Below are 25,647 nucleotides of genomic sequence, written 5' to 3'. Positions count from 1 at the left end.
AATTTTAGGAGGTGGAATCCAGGTCTGGGATCTGTCATCCCAGAGTTCCATCCCTTCTTTTCCCCCTGACATTCTCTGGAACTTTGAAAAAGTTTCTGTGTTTTATTCCACTTGCATATGTAATGGAGATGACAATACAATTGCCATTTGTAATGTTCAAGTGACTAGTTAACTCATAGAAAGTCTAAGGACGGTTGGCATTTTTTAAAAAATAAGTCTTTTTATTGCTATTTAGCCAACTCTAGACAATGTAAACCAGCATTCTCCAGTTTGATAGGTTCTAGGTTATCCTTCTCATTTCTTTATGCAGTTTAAAAACAGACAAAAGGGGGCTGAAGACATGGTTCAGTAGTTATGGACACTGACTGTTCTTCCAGACATTCTGAGTTCAATTCCCAGCAACCAAATGATGGCTCATAACCATCTGTGATGGGATCTGATTACCTCTTTGGGTATGTGTGAACACAGAATATTAAATAAATAAATAAATAAATAAATATTTTAAAAAGTATATATTAAAAAAGACAAAAAGGAAAAGACTTTTTTTTTTAATTCAGAATAGACATCAGAGTTAGATGGTGTAGGCTCAAAGCAATCTAGCTATCACCAGAACCTTAAAGTAGCACACATTGTATTTAATTTGTCTTGACCTCGGTATTAATATCTTTTAAACAGAATATTCACTGTTTCCATTAATAAGGTTAGCATATTAATCAATAAATGACTTAATAATTATGAAGTTTTTAGAATGATGGCTAATAAAACCTAATTTTATCAATAGTTTTTTTTTACTCTAAAGTGAATAATTGACTTAAAATTTAAGTTCTATAAATTGAGGATTAATTATCAAGATGGCTAATATATTCAATTATAATATATTTGATCATATAAGCATTTAAAAATCATTAGACCAATTAGGGGTACTTTTATGTGTTTACTTTTGCTACTGTTTCCAACAAAAGAATTATAATGTTATTATTTTTTTATATAAAAAGAGTAAGGTTGATTGCTTATTGGTCACATTGGAAACTCTTACTCATTTGTATGAAACTTAAGCTTTTTTTATATGTACATATAAATTGGAAAAGTTGTCATGTAGTTTCAACACTTTAGTGTCAGAAATAATTGTGCTTTACAGCAACATGGCAGCCAAAAAAAAAAAAGAGGTGTAGAAATATCAACTTTAATTAAACCCTTTCTTTCAAATACACTTCACAGTTTATATGCAGGAATAATTTATCACCTTGTGAATGAACACTTAATACTTGGCATGATACAAAGTGGGCAGGGACCTTACACCATATGTTCTCTCTTTTCTCTTCTTCTAGAATTTCCAAAGAGGCAGAATTAAGTCTGAAGTTCAAGTGTGTGCTTGATCTCTTACACTGAGTTGTTATGGATGGCCCCTTTGAACTCAGGTCCTAGACATGTGTAGTAAATACAACTAATTAAGGAAGCTACCAGTCAAAGCCTTAGCATCCGAATCAGAAGAGATACTCTCCACAATCATTTATCAAAACCCTAATCACATATAAGAATATGGAAGCCATTGATAGAAAATTTTATCCAGGACTTTCATTTCACCCATTAGGAGGCAGAGGGAAACTGCAGAGCTTCAGGTACAAATCAGTGTTAGAGTCTTGTTTCCTCAGTTAAGCCAGACTTCTCTCTGTTGCTTCCTATGGTCCCACTTTAAGATCTTCTCCTGCTCCAGACCTCTGTGCTCTGTCCACATCGTGCCCTGGACTTGCCTCAAGAAGCACTTTGTGGATCATTAAAATGCTTGTCAGTGCAGCAGAGATTTCTTAGTGGTCAAGAACATTTCCTGATCTTGCAGAGGACCTGAGATGGGTTTCCTTCCCTCATGTCCAGCAGCTCACAACCACCTAGAGCTCCATCTTCAGTGGATCTGATGGCTTCTGGCCTCGTGAGCTTCTGAACTCATGTACACCATTATTACTACAACAATAACAATGACAAGAATAACAACCTTCCCTCAGCCCTCTCACACATCACACAGACACACACACACACACACACACCTCACACACACAGTCACACACAAACACAGAGACACACAGACACACACAGAGAGAGAGAGAAACACAGAGAGTGAACGTCAGTTAAAAAATATAAATATACTTAAATGAAGACTGATATATATATATATATATATTAAGTATATAAATATACTTAAATGAGGTTGATGTGTGACAGCAAGGTCGCTTTAATTTTCATTCCTTCATACTGCATTTTACATATTCCAATGCATCTGTATACAAGAAATGCTAAAGGCTTCAACTCCCTATTTCTTGAGAAGAGACTGGAGTAACCCTATGCAGTAGTTCTATTTGGTTGATAGCAGACACCTTTAACTTTGTATCTGCAGTATGTCCAAATATTATCTTGGCCTAAGACAAAGACCAATGACTTGAAAAGGCTAACTCAGACTACCAGAAAAGGGATTTGCTCTGTGAATAAGAAGTCTACCAGCCCTCTTATGCCCAAGACACCTAAAACCAAATGGCTACAGGGAATCCTGTAAATTTTCTTCCTTTCTCTCTGAGCACTTCCCTGCCCTCACTTTGTCATCTCCAGTTTCAAGGCACATGTACACAATCTGGTGAGCAACAGTGACAGGCTTGCATTTTGGCACCCTGGGAAAATAGGAGGAATCTATGTTCTCACTCTGTGTTTATCCATGGGTAATGGGTAGTAGGGAATGCATGTGTTTCTGAGAACACCTGGACTCTGATTACCACCAAGAAGAAGCAGATACTTCTACCCAAGGAAAGATGAATTTTAACTGGGGTTAGGGGAGTAAGCAAAGAATGTTACATAAGGGGAAATTTATTTTCGGTTCCAGAGTACTGAAATTCAAGAAGGCTGGAAACTTGAGGGACTCTAGGTCAGATAAATACAAGGAATTTGGGAAGGTAAACTATGCCAATGGCTCCATCTTACTGCTGATGAATAGGAGCGTGATGGTTTGGTTTGGGGGTGCAATATGATGCCTGCTACAGGTTTACTATTCAATTTTTCTTCTTGTGACTGGAGTGAAACTGAGAAGAGCATCCTATGAAAAGCTGTCCAGTGAGATAGGATGCTGAGCCGATGAGGGAGATGTCAGACCATAAAAGAACGAATTGATGCTGTAGCTTTAATTGACTTCAATAGCATTAATAGATCCTCTGGTGAGTCAATGAGAAGTTGACCTATTAATTGACACTGTAGTGTTAATTGATCAGCATAATTTAATTAATTGATTCACAAAGCTCAATGAAGACTTGACCTTTTAAATTTTTTTTCTATATAAATACAGCACCTTGCTTGGTAAGGCTGTGCTGGAATTCACTATGAAAGTCAGATTAGATCAAACTAGCCTCAGCTTTCTTTAGCTTGGTGTGATCTTTCTGTGTCTATCTATGGAGTTCTGGATTACATACCTGTACAGTCCCCCGCCCCAGATACACCCACCTTGACCATTCATTTCTCAAGTCCTACCTTGTCCTCTCTTCCATCCCACAGTCTGTGACATAAAATTCTCTTATTTTCCATTTGTGCTAAAGTCTCGATTTATGCTGTGGTTGGCCAACTGGAATTGTTGGAGAGTTATGGTATTTTCCTCATGGTATCCTATATTCTCTATTCTTAGCATAGAAGCTTTTGCTTTAGTATTCAACCCAGCCACCACATTCTTTAAGCATCCTCTCTTAACTGTGCCAGCCTCTGACACCCTTACTGTGAATGCTGTGTTACTCTCCTAGGCTTCTTCAATATTTCCAGTTTATCTAAGCCATGAACATAGCCAAGCATACTTATGATCAATGAATTATTGAGAGTTTTTGTGTTCCAGACACTGTGTTAGGGGCCTTCTATTCACTTTTTTTCTCTTGGTCTTTGCAGCATTTTTTCAACGAATACTATTCTTATCTGCATTTCTGAAATGAGCAAGCTGGGTTCTAAGAAAACAGTCAGCTTTCCCAAAGCTGACAAGTAGTAAACTGATATTCAAACCAAAATGTTTACTAAATGGAAACAAAACGATAGGTGGATGAAGGCTGCAACTAATCTAATCTCTCCCTCTGTTTGCAGAAGCTGACTGGGGAAGTGAACAACCCTGGCGTGATGTCCTCAGTGAGTGAAGATATTCCATTCCAGAGGAGGTCTACTTGACACTTCAAGGAGGTCGCCATCTGAAAGATTGCCACTCTGTTGGTGTAGGGAGTGACAGCTGCATTCTCCTGTGCCTACTGCATAACCAAAAATGAAGGAGAACTACTGTTTACAAGCTGCCCTGGTGTGCCTGAGCATGCTATACCACAGCCAGGCATTTGCCCTGGAGCGACGAAGCCACCTGCGACCCTCATTCCATGGACACCATGAGAAGGGCAAGGAGGGGCAGGTGCTGCAACGCTCCAAGAGAGGTTGGGTCTGGAACCAGTTCTTTGTGATAGAAGAGTACACCGGGCCTGACCCTGTGCTTGTGGGCAGGGTAAGGCTGCTTAGATTCGATGTTGATGTGTCTATAAGTGTTCATTATCAGTGCAGTAGGACTTGACCAACACAAAACAAAACAAATAAACAAACAAACAAAAAACAAGGCAAAACAAAGGTAGGCAAACTAATACACAGACCAAAGCAAGATTCAATAAAACCAATACAATGAAACAGAAACCAAGATAGCACGAATGATCTGCTATCATTAGGAAGATAATCATTATGCATATACCTGTCCAATCTTTTCCTTCTCATTCATAGACTTAACCACACTAAGAATGCTTCTAATGTTCACCTATTATAGGATAAGGACTCTCTTTTGACTAATCACTTTGTGATCTATTAAAAGAAATACTGCCTTATTTTGTTAAACCATTCTTTAACTGGAGGGATTTCTATGACTATATCCTAACCCCAACTTGCTTGTCTCCACTTTTACATTCCCGTGACTTCCTAGTCCCTTTTACCATACCTTTCTTTGCTGTTTTACTCACGTCTGTCTCTTTCACCAGATTTCGTTCTATTTTTGTAAGAGGGATAGATTAGCCTTGAATCCTCACGTCTTGGCACTAACACCAAATCCCAGGAAATGAATGAATATGTGTCTTTAGAATAGGAATGATATTATCCATTTTGCTTTGAGATACGGTTATGCTGTATTTCCACTTCTAAGGTTATGCATTTGTCAGACAACCCCATCAAAAATATAAATATAGAGAGGCTAAAACGCATTTGGCAACCTGACCTCTTTACTACTTATTAGGATAAAATATGTGATTATCTATTAGGGAATACTGACATTAGGTCCCAGGAGATAGTTATTTTAATATACACAGATTGAAGCGCTATTATGTGGTAGTGGGAGGCAGACAATAAATCAGGTTGAAGCAATACCTGACCCCAAACAAGCAAAATAGGAGGCAGCCACTTATTCATTTAAGGAAAAAAATAGATATAATGAGGAGAGCAATGAAATTCAATTTATGTCCTTAACTCTTATGAAAAATAGAGGCAAGTATCTAATAATCCCCGACCTTCAAGTTAAACAGAACTGATTCAATATAGAGAAATGCAAAGACAGATGAAAGAGATGTCCAATTTTGAGCCACAAGGATGCCAACAAATTTGCTTCATTGGTTTTTTTTATATATGAAACAGCAGTCCATTTTTTATATCATTTATTTTCATACTCAGCAAATATTCATGATAATCTCAACACAACTTAGAATTGGAAATACGTTTTTAGAAATAATGTACTACATAATTTCATTCATGTATAATGAATGAGTGAAAAAGATGTAGTGGTAGTCTTGATAAAATGGAGGTATGGGAGAATAATTGACCAGCAGAATTCAGAAACCTAAGAGCTGTGCTATGTCCACAGTAAGGGAGAGGTAAAAGACAGCCCCAGTAAAGCAGGGCAACTTAGCTCGAGCAATGTGCAGACCTGGGCATTGAATTGCTCTGAGAAAATGACCCTCTGGTTTGTCACTGTCTCAGTGGGGGATAGTGTGTGTTTAGACTTGAAGGTGGCAGAGGGTACAGGACTTAGTGAGCCATATGACTTTGTGTCTCTCTGGATCTAACAAATGTCATATGATGCACCAGGGAGAAGAACAGGAATAAAGAGGGGAAGGGAAAGTCTGGCATCCTCTAGTGTATCACCTTGAAAAGTAAGGTTCCTGAAAGGAGTCTTAATTGGATTGAGTGTGTGTAAGTGTGTGTGTGTTCATGCATGTATGTATGTGTATGTGCCTCTGCGTGCACATGTGTGTGTTTGTGTGTGTGCGTCCCCTCATGTGTCTGCTTAGATCTGGCAAAATCTTTTTGAAATAGTACTAAGACGATTCCTGCTTAAGTAGGAAGAATAGTTGGCTTGCTCGCTAACAATCTTTGAATGGTGACATTCAAGGTTGAATGCTTGAAAATTCCCTGAAAAGGTAGAATTTGGCAAAGCACAAAAGACTTACAGTTTTCATGCAGGAAATTCAGTCTGTGTCATGCTGTGCTGTGCAAAGAGAGAAGCAATCAGTCTTTGGAGTTGGGAACTGGCTGTGCATGTCTCAGCAACTGGACCCTTGATAGCACTTGCTGTGTTCCCAAACTGCTTTTGTGTGGAACCTAATAAATAGTATTGTCAGTATAATAGATCATCTTTGTGACAGAGGAAAACTAGGAAGACATATCCAACTTTTAAATCTTGGACAGAGGAGAAACAAAGTGGAAACAGGATAAGCAGGATACTTGGTAAAAATGTGGCTAGTTATGAAATGTATCTTTATGTTTTTGTATGTAATGCATAAAGACCCTTTAAAACATTCAATACCTTGAAATTTATATTTGCATCCTTATTTCTTGTTCACGGGACTTAACCTCTAACTTTTGATACCCATGAAGCACAGGGAAAGAACAAACATCACAATCCTAGGCTGGATGGGAGAGAGGAACACAGGCCATGAAATAAACACCATGAATGTTGTGGATATTCTATCTGTTCACTGAAATCCATCAAGTAACTTCCTATTTCCCTCCATAAACGGCCAAACTCTTAAGAATTATATCAGTCACATTGCGTTAAAATGATGGATTACTTTTTCTTACATTTCAGAACCAAAGTTTTCTTACTGTCCTTGCCCCAGAAGCCCTGGTGTCCACAACCAAAATGGTCATAGTTTATGCCTATGTAATCATGTTGGGGTTGAAGTTTTTGGTGTTTCACCAAAACACTACAAATAAATTAAACATATTTAGAAAATTTGAATGGTGCAAACATTTTAAAAAGTAGTGTTTTAAAAAAAAAAGTTTTTCTTTGTGAACTTCAAGTGAACTGTGTAGGCCTTGGTTTCATAATAATGATAGAAAATTAGCTGACAGTAATAAAATGATATTTACAATATTATTAAAGTCATTAATATTAAATAAAATTAGTAACAATTTTTATTGTAGAAATGTTTGAATATAACTTTTTGTTTACTTGTTTGTTTTATTTTGCTGAATTTCCATACACAACAGGTTTAAGATTTAATCAATGGATATTTTTAATGTTTTAGCTAATTTTCAGTATTATAAGACAATGATAATAACATTCCTATAATAGCATTCATATATTGAAATATTTCAAACCATATAAGAATTTGATATAACAAAATAACATTCATATAAAGAAGGTTAAGGAACTCAGAAATCATGAGGACAGAAAATGAGTGCATAGGCACTTTAGTACTTCAGGAAAATCAGTGATTTCTTTGATGGGCTTGGTTTCTGAAACACAGAGCAGAATTCAGGCAGAATTCTGATAGAAATGGTTGCTGGTAGAAATGGTGGCTAAAAGACCATAGTAGATTCTTGACCATAGAAAGTATAGATTTAGGCAAAAATCATCTTGTCTATAGGCTTTCTGGAAAAATGTAAAAATCCCAAGGATATTGGAAGTTCTTTCATCGGCCTGGGGACAATATGTCTATCACTTTGTACTACCATCCTTTATGATCATAGGGTCTTACGAGATTCTTCCCCCCAAAAGATAATAGATATATATTAGACTCTAAATGCCAAACATTAGATCTAGGAAAATCTGCTTAGTTGAAGGATTTTCAGTAACAAATGCCTGAGCAATGCAAATGTCCTTTGAAGACGACCTCTGCAAAAATTACACTAATACCACATGGTGGATGAGGAAGCCGTCTGTCTGTACTTCGATGTTGAAGGAGCTGCAGAAGTTACAATCAGAGGAAGCTACAAATATAATATGCAATCTATAGTCCTGTATTATATAAAATTAGCAAAGAGCACTTTAGAATCCATGGAGATAAGTTTGTATATGTATAGGCTTGTAAAGAGGTCATAAGAAACTGGCAAAAAGGTGATTCATAGCTGAGGAAGGTGATGAAATGGAAGTAAAAACTGAGAGAAGTAATACTGCATAAATTTATGCTTACATCTTTTCGAAATATATACGTGCATTTCTTTCCCAATAACTATTGAGGAATATGTGAATGTATGTATTTTGTATGTATGCATATATACAGTCAAAGGGAGAGGAAGAACATGATCCTCAGAAATAAACATTTACATATATATTAGCCTCATCATCATCTAGGTTAATGACCTTGGCCATAGTAGTTATTTTAAGACTCTTTTTTCCTTATTCAGAAAATGATGATGGGGATCACTTTGTCTCATGATATATGTGTGAGTGTACGTATGTGCACACATGTATACATAGCGTAACTATCAGCCTATGTGTTTCTATTGTGTTCTTCATGAAATTACAGATCCTGTTTTCTTTCTTTCTTTTCTCTCCTTTTTTTTTCTAGCTTCATTCTGACATTGATTCTGGTGATGGGAACATTAAATACATTCTCTCAGGTGAAGGAGCAGGAACCATTTTTGTGATTGATGACAAATCAGGGAACATTCATGCCACCAAGACACTGGACCGAGAGGAGAGAGCCCAGTACACACTGATGGCTCAGGCGGTGGACAGGGACACCAACAGGCCACTGGAACCACCTTCAGAATTCATTGTTAAGGTCCAGGACATTAATGACAACCCTCCAGAGTTTCTGCATGAAACCTATCATGCCAATGTGCCTGAGAGGTCCAATGTGGGTAAGTAAGTAAGGGTCACCTGTTCTACTTCTATCTGGTGTCTCTGCAGGTTGGCAGGCTGGTGCCTGCCCTCCAACCCAGGGAATGGAGCTTGTGTTGTATCTTTATTGCACATTAGCAAGGAAAAATTCCCTTGTTGGACTTTTCTTTTAAAAGTTAAAATAGTTTTGTTCCTTGTACAATACATCATGATTATGGTTTCCTCTCTGTCCACACCTCCCAGTTACTCCATATATACCCTCCTGTCCAGATCTACCATCTTTCTGTCTCCAAGTAGCAAACAATCAGATTTCTAAAAGATAATAAGGAAAGACAATATAAGATTTTTAAAACCTAATACATTGAACAAAAGAAACAAACAGAAAGGAAAGGCCTTCAAGGAAAAGTGCATGAAACAGATATAGATATAGAAACTCAGATTTTCAAATGTTCATAACAGACTTGAAGTTGTAAACGTCCTATTGACTAGGAAGACTGGAAGGAGGAAGGAGATTCAGTTTAGCAAATCCTGACTCGTCATGGTCATATTCAGCTGTGTGAAGTGATACCATTTAGTATCTTCTCTTCCTCTGTAGAATAGGAGTAACAGTTTCCAGTCTTCAAAGAGCAATGATTATATTTATCCCATCACTAGGGCATTGATGTCGAATAAGTAACAGCAATGATAATGTTTGCTGCTTTGAGCTTCACATTAATTGACTGTGAACACACCCCGGCGTGTTTAACTTGGCCATGATTAAACTTTGCAAAGCAGTCATTCCGGTTGGTCGTGTATAAATGAGAAACTAAAGCAGAAACAGATTAACTAATTAGTCCAGGGTCACTTGTGTTACTAAATTCACCCAAAATGTATATAGGGCTGCCGTCAGCTGAATGATTTTAAATATGCTTAAAGACATATTGCTTTGCTTGAAGATGGAACTCTAATATCTGACTCCTGATGTCACTTCTGCTTGAATTTCTGGAATGTAATCTTTTGAGTGAATCTTGATCCATTGGCCCTGAGTGAGTCTAAAAGTCACCAGGGATGGATTGTTCGTTTTAGCAATGAGAGAAAAACCAAGCACTGAATATAAAAATGAGCTTACTCAAGAGAGTTAGCTGTGACTTTAGAGCTCTGGGGAACTTCCAGTCTGTGTGTGGAGTCTCTTGTGACAGATGCCATTGCCCTTCATGTCTACTGAGATCTTTTACCGAGAAAAAGCCAGACTGAATCATCATTTCCTTCCTTCCCTTTACTTGTTCTTGTCCGATCTCTTGCCTACTCTATCCTCAGATGTGAATTCTAATGAGAAGAAAGGATGGAAGAAGCAGAGGTAGCTAGCCATCCAAACTAATAACCCAGATGGACTTTTGCTCCTTACAGGACACTTTTGAACCTAAGGCAGTGCTCAGACTTTCTACTCTACCATGTGAAATTGTTGTCTTTGTCATCAGAAAGCTTTGTGAATCAGGACTTTTTTGTATCCCTTCCTAATTTATCATTTTGTCAACTGTAAAATCAAGATAATATTTACTGATGAGTTCTGAGTATATAGGTCAAATATAAATATTTGACAACTGCTTTGCAAAAACATTTTAGAATTCCATGAAACCATAAAGATTTATAACTTTCTTAGACATTCCATGAAGTCTCTCTCTGGTATAATACCCGTTTTCTAGAATAATCCCTACCTTGTAGGAATAAGTTCACAAAAGCTAGTGGGTATGGAAAATCGATTTTGAAAGAGTGAACATTGCCTTGGGTTTCTCATAGAAGTCACAGAAAACCCTAGGAAGTAAGGGATAGTTACCTGAAAGTTGTGTAAACAGGTTCTGTACCCTGCCAGGAGGACCCCCCTCCCACTATTCTGCTGAAATGTCAAAGGAGAAACTTGGGTTTTATATTATTGCTAGATCTCCCAGCAAGTTAGACTTCCAGCTGTGACAATAAACAACATGAAAAAGAGACTTTAAGATGTCATATTTCTCATCCCAAATCTTCCCAAAGTAAAATAGATGCCAAATGGCCAGCAGAGAAAGATGGCACTTTACCTGGGATTTACCTCAAACGGTACCTGACAGAGATGTCCTGGATAATTGCCTTTTCCCTCCTCCCCTCTCTACACTGAAGCTCAACATGCCATGTCCCAGATACTTATTGTGACAATGGAGCTTATAAAAAAAATAAATGACAGCCCATTCCTTTATTCCCTGATTTCCATTTCTTCTGACCTAGGAATATATCTTAGATCCTACTGATCCCTCACTGATATTTCTGTGACATGCATACCAGACCCTAAAGTGAAGGAAACTTGTAATTTTTCATGAAAATAGGAAACAGCATTTTATATACTATTTATAGCCACAAATTAATTAAAATTTAGTATTATCAGCAATTTTATTACGCGCAAAGCAACAATGAAAGGATATGTTTATTGTCACAGATGGGAAAGTGCCCTCTATCTTTTCATAAAAAGCAATTCTTCATCAATTATCATTTATTGCACTCTCAGGAAAGATTTTTATTTAATCATGTGATATACAGAACATTTCCTTCGCATAGTTCTAGGAATGTTTGACAAAAATGTTCATATTATTGTTGTTTTAACTGTCAAAGCAAGCAGGAAGAACTGTGAAAGTAGAAAGTTTAGTTTTAAACCTTGAGGATCAAAAAAGAAAAGGAAGAAGGGAAGTAGAATAGGAAGAAAGACAAGGAGAGGAGTGTTTTGCACTTGAATTATAGGACAATAAGACCATACTGACTAATTCTTGGCTTTGTCTCAAGACTTAATTTTAAATGAAATTCTGTAAACAGCAGTGAAATTTGAAAAAAAATGTATTGGTGTTGCTCATTGCTTCTCTTCCCTCCCCTTTTCTTTAGGAACATCAGTAATTCAAGTGACAGCTTCTGATGCAGATGATCCCACCTACGGAAATAGTGCCAAGTTAGTGTATAGTATCCTTGAAGGACAACCTTACTTCTCAGTGGAGGCCCAAACAGGTATAGTAGATTGTATTGTCTTTGTGAGTCAGGACTCTATGCCTGCTCATTCATTTAACTGCTTTGGTTCTAAGACCACTTAAATTAAAAAAGGAACTAATGGGCCAGTTTGCAGAGTTAGTATGAAGCACAGCCAGCCTATGTATGTGCTGTGCATATGGTTGAATAAAGTAATACACATTTATGAGTGTCTCAGATCATAATTACAATTGTGTAAAATTACAAATTATGAATGGGGAATGTCTTGAATTTTGGATCCATATTTAAAGGGCCGAAGATTGTTACAAAGTAGTGTTAGCTTTCAAAAACATCCTTGGAAGACCACTGGGTAAACTAAGAAGTGTCAGGAGTAACTGTTAATGTTCACTTTACTAGAAGATCCAGCACATTCCCAATCTCCCACTGTGAACATAGGTTCCCAAAGATGCTATAAAATGAAGAGCAGACCAATAAAGTGAGTCAATATACAACAAAAACTCAGACAATGTTTCAGTGTTTGTACTAGATGTGATTGACAAGGATAAACACCACAGTCCCGTACAACTCTTCCACACTCGTATACCTTTCCTTTCCACATAATATGCTCTGTAGTTTTGAAAGAGGTTTTCATACAATTTATAACTTTTACATAATTTCCTAATTTGATACTTTTTCTACTTACATGATTAACCCTCACCTACTTATGTACCATTTTATTTTTCATCACCTTGCTCCAAACAACAACTTGTGGAGTTCTTGTCTATGGTTTCATAGAGAACTTTGCTATTTGACATTCGGTAAACTAAGGGTAAATGTGGGATTTCATCTAGAATATTGGAAATGGTTAAAACTCCGGTCTTCTTTGTCTCAGGCAACCAAAAATAGTGACTAACAATTGAAACCCACTAAACTTATTTAACCAGTAAGGAAAATGGGGTCTCACAAGTTCTAGGGTATTGCAAAGAAACATCTCAACAATGGGCTCAGTGAAGTGTAACAAAGACCAACACCTCCTCCTTGCTTTTCGTATTTATATTACAAATATTACTTTATTCACTGAGTGTAAAAACTTCCATATGATCCCTAGAGATGTAAGTAAGCGTATTTTTTATGAACATCATGTTTCAATATACAGAGGTCATGAATTATTCCTAAATTTATCATTTTTTTAGTGAGAGGTGGTTGTCGACTGAATCATTGTACAAGTTTTGCTCATCTTTCTAATTAAAAAATTAATAGTAGCATTTTAATGTCTTCCATAAAGTTTATGCCTCCTCGATAAACATAGTATGAGCTGTAGAGATGTTTCTAAGAATTACACGTAAGACTTGATTTCTTTTGCTAGATGTCCAGAAGTATAGATTCAGTTATGGCTTAACATATGGTAGGCACTAGTCAATTCAGTATTCAGAATCCTTGTGTCTGAGAAGGAAGGCATTGTTATTTGCATGTACAGTGAAAAACAGATACTAATTAATAAGTTGTAAGTATTTTCTACTATATGCTTAATAATACATAGATGGTTTAATTACCAGTGATTTCTGTTAAGTTTGCTACATTAAAATGACTCTTCGCTGAGCAAACAGAGTATTTTTTTTATGTACTTTTAGCTCCCCAGGATCCAAAATATTCTTCTTTCGGAAATCTTGTCATAAATGAATATTTGTGATTTTTTTCCCACTTGTTAGGTATCATCAGAACAGCCCTTCCCAATATGGACAGAGAAGCCAAGGAAGAGTACCACGTGGTGATCCAGGCCAAGGACATGGGTGGACACATGGGCGGACTCTCAGGGACAACCAAAGTGACGATCACACTGACTGATGTCAACGACAATCCACCAAAGTTTCCACAGAGTAAGGAGTCAAGAGCTGGTCTTTGCTGTCTGCCACTGTCGAGTCAGATCCTCATGCTTCTATTCACTTCTGATTTACCCAGCTTTCAAAAGGAAGAGTCTAGAAAACCAAGAACCATTTATATGATTCTTGCAAAAGCCTAAAACAAGATAACTACAGCTTACAAACACACAAAAGAAAGTTAAACAGTACAGAGATCATGAGACGTAAGGAAGACATTAAAAGCTATATACCTCTAGAGACCACAATATCTGCATCTTGAGGTATTTTACTTGTTAGGTAGTAATCATAAAAGGAAGGAATCAATTAACCATATCCTGTCTCAGTGTTCTTCACTGATGCTAACAGTACCATGATATGATATTTATCATTCCATAAAAAAAACCTGCCCCACATCTTGGTGATTGCGAATAACAATCATGTATTTGTTTCTTGACTTTAATTTGTAGAGAGCACAGGAGAAATAGCAACTCTATCGTCACTCCGGCATCAGCTGGGCACTGCTCTCTGTGGCAAAAATATCTCACTTCTAAGATTCCTTATAAGACTGGCAAATTGAGATTGGCTTGTGCTTTCTCTCCACATGGGCCTTTCTGTGGCTGATTTCTGATCATAAGAACTCTTTGACCACAGGAACCAAGTATGATGTGTTTTCTGTACTGATATCAGAAGTCACGTGGCTTCTTTCCCAGAAGCCTTAAGGTTGCCAGCACGGCAGTGAAGCTCAGCCAGACTAAAGTGTTCCATGCAAGGATCATAAAGTAAAGTTGAAGGGGAATATAGGACGAGAGCTATTCTTGTATACCTTTAGAAGATGATCTTAGCATCTAATTTAAATACAATCCTTCTTTAGATTAATCCAGTGACTGCCAATTCTTATGTCATTTAAAAAACGGCAATAATTGATCAGCTATTGTGATTTTGATTATTGTACAATATTTATGAAATTATTGCGGGAAAATAAAGTGACTTGACAGTTAAGAGTATATACTGCTTTTGCAGAAGAGCACGGTTAGGTTATCAGTAACTATATTAGTGGCTCTGAACAGTTGAAATTCAGCTCCAGGAGGACCTGTAGCATTCTTTGGGTCTCGGTTGTACCTGCACTCCTTTGCACATAGCCACGTAAACGTAGGCATATGCATACCTAAAAATAAGATACATCTTTAACATTTTTTTATGTTTACTATTTTAAATTATGTGTTCATGAGTGTGTCTATGTGTGGATATGTTTCCTATATCTAGGTGCCCACAGAGGCCAGAACTGCCAGATTTCCCTGCAGCTGTAATTATGTGTGATTGTGAGCTAACTGACTTGGTTGGGAATAACCAAACTTTGACCAGCAGGAAGAGAAACATATGCTCTTAGTTCTGAGCCATCACTCTAGCACCAAATAAACCAACTCTCTGGAGACAACAGTAGTGAAATATCGAAATTAATGATAGCTGCTAATTGCACCATCATTTAATATCTGGTCACTAATGTTATAAATATCTAACAAAAGCCTATGTTTTATAGATATAATTGGCTCCTAGGGAAAGTACATTGAAGGGACTAAAGAATTTCTGAAATCATATTTTAGCAGAAATATGTATATGTGCAATGGGAAATACAGAGTTATAACACAATCATAATGACTCTGAGGTATCATCCAGTAATGACAAAATACCCATGGCTCCAGTCACAGAGAGTCTGACACACCTTCTGGGCTCTACAGGCACCCCCACATACATGATGCACACTCAAAGACAGACATACATACAGACAGACAGACAGACACACACACACACACACACACACACACACACACACCATGAAAAAAATAAACGAACACAAAGGAAGGCAGTTAAGTATGCCAGTTAAGGAGTCACTATGGTTATTCAACATAACCCAAGATAACAACCTACCAAATGGAGATATCAAGGTAGAAAATCATGAGGCGCATATTAGCTTTTGAGGACCCTAAGAGATGGGGGATCCTTGCTAGTCCTGGTCAGATGGAAAGTTGTGTATCTTTGATAAGATTGAGGTCCATACAACATTGTTAAAGCTGCCTATTCCATGTGCACAATGTACAGTTGCTCCATATGCCAGAAAAATAGGCAGACAGGCTTATACATGGATGTTCATTAATGCTTCGTATGTAGAGTGGTATAGAAATTTTATATTTCAATTTTGTTGTTTCACAGTCATGGACTTGAATGAGATTTGGAAAAATTACATTGTAACAGATCTTCTAAACCTTGTTATACATTGTTGATTTCTACAGAAAGACACTCTCAATGTGCCTTGACCTTGAAAGCAATACAAGATTGGGTAGAAAATGGGTACACTGTAATCAGGAAAAGAATGCAGAACTGCAACAGATAGTGGCTATGGGAGAGAAAATGAAGAGTCTAGGGGACCCACCCAATGTCAGTGGGCTGAGCTCTGCAGGAGAGGGTCTTAGACAGATTGCTTTTTAAAGGTGTCAGATGACTGTGCTACATCTCATTCCTTTACTGAAAACTGTCCAGGGTTTCCCTAAATGAAACCCAATACCATGTCTATTTTTCAGTAGTGCTCTTTTACAAGCCTCCTTCATACAGGAGCCTCACTCTTACTCCTGTCCTTGTTATCCTGTACATTTTCAGAATCTTCCCACCTGAGGTTCTCTGACATTTCTTGTTCCTTGTTCTATGACACTTATTCCCCACATATTCACATACTTGTCTTGCTCAGTTCCTTCACTGGAATGCAGATTTATTCTAAAGAAAGTCTTCTGTCCCTACCCTGTGCAAAATAAATCCGAGTTTCCTTCTCATCCACCCATGCTTAGCAATTATATGTGCTCACATACATCACCATAGAAAAATGTAACATACCCAATCTACATGCTCACTCATATACAGCATAATCACATACATAACTGCAAACCCATGTGTGTAGCTTAAACACTTCTACACACACACACACACACACACACACACACACACACACACACACACACACTTTCCTTCATCCCTCACAATCCAATACTACTTAGCTTATAACATTATAGTATATCTAGAGATGTTTTGGTTTCCTTTTTATACCATATTAAGAATTATAGCTCTTCTTTTACTTAGTTTCAGAGCTAAAAGAATATATAGCATTATTTACATTCATGATAAATAAATACTATAAACATAAATATAAATATGCACATGTGGCACCATTTTCATTTCTGAAAAACATAAATATAAATAAGGAAGGAGTAGACTGTCTAGAAGCTTCCAGAGAATTCCATGCTTAACCTAGTGCAAGGATGCAGAGTAAGATAGGAAACATCTCTTTGCTAAAGAAAGAGATATTCTTGAAAGATAAAATTTGTATTTGTCTCTAAAATAAATATGAGGTGCTGAAAGCTTCTTAAGCAGAGGGATGAATTTCCTCTTCTGTTTTTGCTTTTCCTTGAGCAATTAGTTCATGGAATCCTTGGAATTGGTTTGTAGGAGACCCTGAAAAGGAAGCTTTAGGTGCTCCAGTATGTGGACTCTTTCATAGGTTCTTGTCACTGCTTTACTTCCTCTCTTCTAGCAGGTGACCTCATCATCTCCTCAGGACCCCAATATTGTTTTATCATCCTGTAAGGAACACATTCTTCCTGCAAGCAGGCCGTCTGGGGATGGATCCTCTTCCCATCCATCCGCTTCACTTCTGTGTCTACCAATAGAAAGTTCAATTTTAAACCCTTTGAGAAATTTACTGGGATTCAATGAAATCTGAAGTCTTACAGCTGCCAAATAAAAAGAAAAATAAAAGTGGATGTCTTCTTCTTTCAGGCGTGTACCAGATGTCTGTTTCAGAAGCAGCTGTCCCGGGGGAGGAAGTAGGAAGGGTGAAGGCTAAAGACCCAGACATCGGAGAAAATGGCTTAGTCACATACAATATCGTTGATGGAGACGGCATAGATCTATTTGAAATCACAACAGACTATGAAACACAGGACGGTGTGGTGAAGCTAAAAAAGGTAGGTTAGGGAAATCAGACATGTCAGTCATAAGATCTGTGTTGCCCAGACAACCTAAGGAAGACAGCGGACTAATGGCTAAGCAATGTGTCAACGAAAGACTGAGGTAGGACTTTATCAATTTGCTGCTAAGGCTTGAACTCTAGAGGATGTAAAAAAAAAATCGTTTTCATACTGGTACTGCAGAAAGTGCTGGCCAAAGAGCAGATTATACTTGCCTGAAGTTTCTGGCTTGTTCTTCTGTATTTTGACAAAATTATCTGGTGGGAGAAACAACAAATGGATAAATCTGAGTTTTGGAAAACCGACTCTAATCTCATTAAGGTCTGTAAGACTCAGTCAGCGAATACAGACTATACAATGGTCTTATTTTAAATATTGCTAGTTCACTGTACTGTGGGATGTTTTGTGAAATTTTAACTAATCTCCCTTTTACTGTTTTTTCAAATCTGAACTTGAAGTAACAATAAAGATTCTTCCTCCTTATTAATTTAAACTCTCATCAGAAATGAAACACATCCCTGCATGAATTAATTATACAGAAGAGAATATTGTTTCCTTTTGTTTAGTTTTAAATAAATCAACCTCATATTTGCTCTGTAATGACTGTGGGGCAGAAACAACCTACCTCTCATTCATTTTTTTAACATGAGAAAGTCATGAAATAAATAGATTGTTCTAATGACCAATAATTCCTCAACTTAAATCTTGTAATTGAGACACAGACCGACTCAGTCACAGACACATAGACACATGTGGAATTCAAATCTAGATGGTATTGGAAGCAATGTCCCTCTTAAGACATTTTGGAAGCAACTGAGCCAGAAAGTCAGACAATATTTTAACGTGAAGAAACAATTACAGTACATTCTAAAGCACCTTCCCTCCTGATTTACCACTTGAGAAATCAACACTTCTCCACCATCACAGGGTATGGAGAATTAAATGTGAATTGGTTGAGGGGATTACCTTGGTTTTAATCAAGCATTCATTTTCTACTAGGTTTTATAGCATTAATATTAAGCTTCTTGGTTTGATAGAAAAAGATTGGATTGTAGCAATGCGAAAAAAAATTAAACTTAAGAATCAATAAAGGAGCGAGTGCCTGGAGGGGAGGAGAAGGTGTCCCTGGGGAGGGTATTTTTCAGCAGGCAAGCCTGTATGACTGATATCTCACTATAATGCAAAGCATATTGAGCGGAGTTAAACACTTAACGGTCATAGAATGAAGAAAATGTAGGTACCACACAGAGAAAAAATAAAATAAGATCTCAGGTGGAAATTGAGGTAAAGATCAGATACTTGCAAACGTCTCTACTTCTTACTATGTTTCATGACCAAAGATGTCTAATTATCATTCACAAGAGAATGGAGAGCTGTTCTTTCTGATGTCTCTTTTGGAAAGTAGCTTTGTGAACTGTGTGTAGCTGTCAGCTTTTTTCATTAATTAATATTACTATCCCTCCCACATAACATTGACCCATGAATGCTGACATCAGGAAGCAATTCCTGCCTCCCATAGTTGACTGCTCAAGTAATTGGATAGTTGGCTAGGCGAAGGTTGTCACCTGTTTCCAGTGTATTCAAGGCATCAACACATACGGTTCTAAAATCCTGAAACATTTAAATCACCCCCATGAAACTCATACATAGCAAATGAGCTCTCTGCATATGATTAATCTGTGCACTCTCCCCCAATTCAGTTTATTACAGGCAGCAGGATAAGCTTTTACAAAGCAATGACATTTAAATTTAAAACAATGTAGGCTCATATCTAATTTGGAAGAGAAGATTTGTTTTAACTTGTACCAAAAAGTTCCAAATGCCCAACAGGAAAATGAAATCAAAGAGAAATTAGTAGACTAAAATTGTTGAAATGTCTTTTGGAAGACATTACACACAATTTAATAATACTAAAAGATGTCATAGAAATATTTTTGTATTTTAAAGATTTTCTTTAATATACCATTTTTATTTACATCTTAATTCAGTTTTTTCTTTTATTCTGAGTTAATCAGTTGTAACCATTTGTCAGGCAGGTTTTGGTAAAAGCTAGGAATCGAAAAGGTAAGAGATGGAGTGCTAGCCACAGGGAATCACAAATTAACAGGAGAGTTTAGTAAAAAGTCAGTGATGATCGGAGGAGTTTCCTCAGCCTTGGCTTTATTGATTCTTCAGGCTTGAAAAATCTTGGTCATAGAGGAATTTTCCAAACAATATAAAACATTTTACAGTTCTCGAACCTTCATCATGTATAGGTTCGTAGACATATACTTCTCCTCAACCCAGTATAATAATAATGGTTACGAATATTTTAATTTTTACCAAAATACCTCTGATGTGACTGGGAGCATAATCCGTCTCCAGTTGAAAAATTCACTGATCAAGATATAATGAAGAGACTGCAAGAATTTGTTCTTTAGAGTAGAATAGAATCACACAGTAGGACCATTGAAAAACTGTTGTTGGGGTTAATAAAAAGAGAGAGATTTCAAAAGCTGGAAAAAAAGGCACAGGAGTATAGAAGAAGATGCCAGGGACCTTCTAGATTTGGGAGGTTGTATTTGGAAAGAAGGGACTAGATTTTAAGTAATATCTTAAATGTTAACTCCCCATCAGTCCTCCTGCCCATACAGTCCAAAGGACTGAGGTACAAGACCACATGGAAAAGTCATTCTTAAGTATCTGACAGACTTGACAGATTCTTTTTAAAAATACTTTTCAAAAAAATACTTTTCAAAATAGTATTTGTCGACTTCTGACCCAGGGTCAGAGTTTCAAGGTAAAGAAGAAAACCCTGTGTTCTAAGTATTTAACCGTTCTCTGTGCAGTTCTGTACAGAACAATGTAAATACAGAGTAATCTCTAGTTGGCTTGACATCATTCAGGAAGAAAACGCCAACCATTTGTCCACTGAAGTACCACTGGCCGGGTAGAAATTCCATCCATTGTACATAAATGCCTGCATAGCTTCTTAGCTCTTCTTTGAAACCAAATAACCTTGTGAGGTATTTTGAGAACAGCAATAGAAAACCTTTGAAGCATTCCTTATTTTAATCAAATGTTGTTTTTATTTCATTTTATTTGGTTTGTGCATTTGTGCACATAGATGTGGACATATGATATTTTGTATGTTTCCAGTCATAGGGTGATCTGATTTGTAAACTTGATGTCACAATACAAACACTTTTACATGCTGTTATATAACACACATAATTTTTAATGACTACATTACAACCCATCCTATTGATGAACCACGATTTCCCTAATAAAATCTCACAGTTGGATTTTCTGTTCTATGTATACCTTTCCCCAGATTAGATATAACCTTCTATTATAGCTAACAAATATTGTGCAGTTTCAATACTGTTTGTTTGCATTTTCTGTAGAATGAATCCCTAAGGGAGAATTTTCAGAGGTGAGGATTAGTAAGCTGCGGTGGGCATTACGATTTTTATGGCTTATGCAGTGTGTCGCCTCATTTAGTTTTATTTCAACTATTCATAACATGGATATAAATGTCCACATGGGGGACTACCTCAAATCCTGTTTGGAAGGAGAAAGGGAATTTATCGTAAGTAAATGCTTAAATGTTATCGAGACATTAGCCCTGCTGCTCATTCAGTAAAATGATTGATGCCTATTACTACATGAGGCAGTCCTTTCTGGTTACAGGGAGGCAAAGATTGACAAGTCTCAGTAGATTCTTTAAAGATGCTACACCATTATCAGTGAAAGGGAGCCATGAGACCCCACACAATTGTTTGGGGCAATTGAGTAGAAGTTCTCAAAACATCTATGCTGGGCTAACTTCCAGGATACTTAATAGGGTTTCACCACTGTGGGAAAAGATATTCTAGACAAACCACTGCAAATACCTGAAAATATATATATTTGTTAGGATATATCTGGGTTCAAAAGGTTTTGCTCTAGAAATAGCAACCTTTTCTAATTATAATTCACCTGGTCATGTTCCAATGAGTATTCAGTTTAGACATTACAAAGATTTCTAGGAAATCGCAGGAGCCTTGTATGGTGAATCTATAAATATCATCTTTTTTTCTCTTTCTCAACAGTATGTCCAAGAATATAGGAGCTTGTGGGTTCCACCTGGGAAGATAGAATAATGGAGAATTAGAGGACAGGTTTATTAGTTGAGAAAAAATGAGTGGTCCTTGAGTTTAGGGGGAGGAAGATGGACGGCAACAGAGTCTAGGATGCTGAATATGCTTAAGCTTTCTGAAATGATGGTGATCTTGAATCTGGAGCAGCACAGAACTAGGTCAGTTCTAAGCCTGTGATTGTGTATCCATCTCAGAATAAGTATTTGCTAGGTAAATGACAACTGCACAGAAAGTAGATGCCAGCCTTAAAAGATCAAGCTTATCTCAAATATTTGTTAGGTCTGCCTCATTGGAATATTGCTTTGGAAGTTGTATTTAGGTGTTGGGCTTAATACAGTTTTGTTTGTTGCCCTTTGCTATCTCTCTGAATTGTTTATTCAGAAATAAGGGGTACTTTATGATTGTGCCTATTCAAATGCTAGCTCTGAGTTGTTTTTCTTGTATAAAAGTATGTTCTGCTTCTACTTGTTATTCTATAAATGGACCATTCTGTCACATACCTGTTTTGACCAAAGGAAAGGTCACCTCTACTGTCAATTATTTAGCCGTAAGAGGAGATAACCTCATAATGAATGCACTCAGAACAGAGATATGACATTCCATTTTAGCTAGAAAGCTGTAAACATCTATTAAAAGGAGGACTGGGAAGCAAAAAAATATTAAAACATTAGAATTATTCTGAAATTGTCTTGGTAGTCAAAGATTTGGAAAAGGCAAAATTATGACAAAAAGTAAATAGGACTGAAAAGATTTCTCAGTGGTTATAGCACTTGATGTATAAACAGTACACATGAAGACAGGCTTCCAGATCCCTGAGCCTATAAAAACATGGGTTAGTGGAGCAGTCTACCTGTGATTTACTTTTCTGAAGGTAGAGACAGGAGATCCTTGGAGTAGGCTGAGTAGCTAGCCTGCTAATAGAATATTCATGAACTCTGAGTTCAATTGAGAGGTCTTATGTGCAGGCTTATGTATAAGGTGAGGAAAGGTTGAGGAAGACTCCCCATGTCAGCCTGAAAGACATGCACACACATATGCAAATCAAAAAAGGGAGAAAGTCAATTAGCATCACTTAAGAGCTCCACCTACCCAAATCTGTCTGTAAACTATAATAATCCTATGAATATGTTGATAAGGCCATTGTCTTTGGGAAACACAATATAGTCAAAAGTAAACAAAAGAAATGAAGTCATCAGTATGATGAAGCTAGGACATTGTGTGTTGATGTAGCAGGCAGTGTGGAACAGTTGTTAAATTATTAGTAGATTGTAGCGCTTCATAGAGTGGGCATCAAATGGATGTTAACTCCATCTTGTTGGCTATGGAAAATGTGGTTGGCTTTATGTGGAGTGGTTCTTCTGTGCTTGCAGTGTTCCTTGCACCATATATACCTCCTGCTTCAGCAACTTACTGTCCTGATTTTCTGACCACATGGCTTACATTACTTAATATTGAATCAGCATGAATTTTCTTTCTTTGAGAAACTGTTTGTTTCATTCCGTGTACCAATCAGGTCTTTATCTTCCATTAGTATTCAAGGAACTAGTTGCTAATCTTCTTTTCATTCTTACCAGCCTGTAGATTTTGAAACCAAAAGAGCATATAGCTTGAAGGTGGAGGCTGCCAATGTTCACATTGATCCGAAGTTCATCAGCAATGGACCTTTCAAGGACACTGTGACTGTCAAGATTGCAGTCGAAGATGCCGACGAGCCTCCCATGTTCTTGGCCCCAAGTTATATCCATGAAGTTCAAGAAAATGCAGCTGCTGGCACTGTGGTTGGGAGAGTACATGCCAAAGACCCAGATGCTGCCAACAGCCCAATAAGGTACACATGCGTGAAAAACTTTAGAGACAGAAAGTTTAGGGGAGTCATACAGGAACCATAGCCTTTCATTTCAAAATATGTCCAGGTTCAATAGATTTCAAGTAAACTTAGGATTTACAAGATACAAATCCATTTCATTTCTGCCACTAACATTTTGCTTAGTCATCAAGCAGACTTAGTTCTCTATGAAACAGGTTCCTAATGTATCTTGGTTGATGTGTTCATTAGCCAGGTCTACCTACTTTATGGAACTGAGATGCAGTATGTATAAATAATTAGTATGAAATAATGATAGCAATTATCATGTATTTATCTTCTTAAATACCTGTGACTTTAGTATGTGCATTAGATATATGATCCAATGTATCTTCTCCACTTTGTTCTTATATGAACTGTATTCTCTTAAATTGATAAAAAAGAAAAGTGGGATGCAACAAGACAAAATGAACAGACAGACATAATTTGTGAGCTGTATAAGTCATAGAGAAGCTCTGTCTAACCCTGCTGAGCACTCTGAAAAGGTAAAAGAGTTCCTGTCACACGAGTTTATTGCTGTTACTCAGAAGCAGAATTCTGCTTCTCTTTTTCACGGTTAACCAGAATTACTGAGCCATGAGACTGGGACCAAAAGGGCAGAGTAAATTAGAATGAAGCGGAGGAAGGATTTGACCTAAAGATATAAAGACATTTAAAGAGTGCAAATTTGAAAGTTGTGTGAAGCCCAGTTCCATAGACTAGTTTATCTTTTGTGCTTTCCATGGCCACTTTTGTACTTTCCTTTTTCCATCTGTCCCCTCTGCATTCAGACTCCCAGACATCATACTGATATCAATCTTTTAGCCAAAATGGCTGCTATAAAATGCACATTCAAATGTCACATGATTGAAAAGCAGCAACACCCAGTAGTGAATTATCTCTCATTAATTTACCTTTCAATATAATCTACTGTTTTAGTTAAAGATTTTGTTCAATCCTTGATCTAAGTCATTTTTTTGAGGCAGATGTATTAACTCATAATGCCTACCCTTTATATGCTCTGTCTTTGGACTGAGATCTCTGCTTAGCAACTGCTGGTATAGTACCTATTGTGATAATCTCAAGTAGGGTTGTGCCTGTCTCATCTAAGATTCATATTCCAAGCCAAATCTAGTTACAATATTTTCTTATCCTTCTTTTTCTCTTGTCTTCTCTATAGCCATCCTTACCATCATCCCTTCATTGCTTGTTTCCTTCTGAAAATCTCCATGTCATAAAATATTGTATACATCCTTTCAAAGAAGCACATAGGTATTTAGTTTCGCTCAAGTAAGCTAATGCCACGTGTGATCTTAGAGTACTGGATGCTTCCAATTAGTATCTTTTGGAGAATCAACAACATTGTAGATTGCATCTGAAATTCATTTTGATTGCCACGTTATATTCTACTGTATGAATACCCAGTGTGTGTGTGTGTTTATCTATGTGTCCTTTACATGGATATTCATGTCATTTTAACTGTTGGAATTTACAGATATTGTTTCTGTTCACACCGTTCCACAAATTTTTGCCAATTTTTCTCTTGGCTATGTAATTAGACTTAAAATTGCTTAATCATGCAGCAACTCTGTGTTTAAATTTCTGAGCAGCTGCCAATTCTTTCCACATTGGCTGTGCTATTTTCCAATGGTGTCAGCCGTGAGGCTTATATCTTTTTGATTCTAGATACCTTAATAAATTCCAAAACATATGTCATGTTTGTTTCGCTGACAGATAGTGATAGGAAGTATCCGTATAG

General features: G+C 37.0%; 1 protein-coding gene across 2 annotated transcripts in view; it reads left to right on the top strand.

Annotated features, from left to right (window-relative positions):
- Cdh11 (cadherin 11) overlaps positions 1-25,647 on the top strand; it is a 153,191-nt gene that overhangs the window by 102,385 nt on the left and 25,159 nt on the right. For both annotated transcript variants that reach the window (XM_034522334.2, XM_076915705.1), the window contains exons 3-8: positions 4,096-4,495; positions 8,817-9,111; positions 11,975-12,094; positions 13,762-13,929; positions 17,734-17,921; positions 23,620-23,873. In XM_034522334.2, the coding sequence (XP_034378225.1) occupies positions 4,268-4,495; positions 8,817-9,111; positions 11,975-12,094; positions 13,762-13,929; positions 17,734-17,921; positions 23,620-23,873 (1,253 nt within the window). In that variant the 5' untranslated portion in view covers positions 4,096-4,267. The remainder of the gene's footprint in view (positions 1-4,095; positions 4,496-8,816; positions 9,112-11,974; positions 12,095-13,761; positions 13,930-17,733; positions 17,922-23,619; positions 23,874-25,647) is intronic.

Source organism: Arvicanthis niloticus, chromosome 18 (genome assembly GCF_011762505.2).
Source record: "Arvicanthis niloticus isolate mArvNil1 chromosome 18, mArvNil1.pat.X, whole genome shotgun sequence".
NCBI lineage: Eukaryota > Metazoa > Chordata > Mammalia > Rodentia > Muridae > Arvicanthis > Arvicanthis niloticus.
Note: the sequence above shows the minus strand (reverse complement) of the source record. Positions and strands in the feature narration are given on the sequence as shown.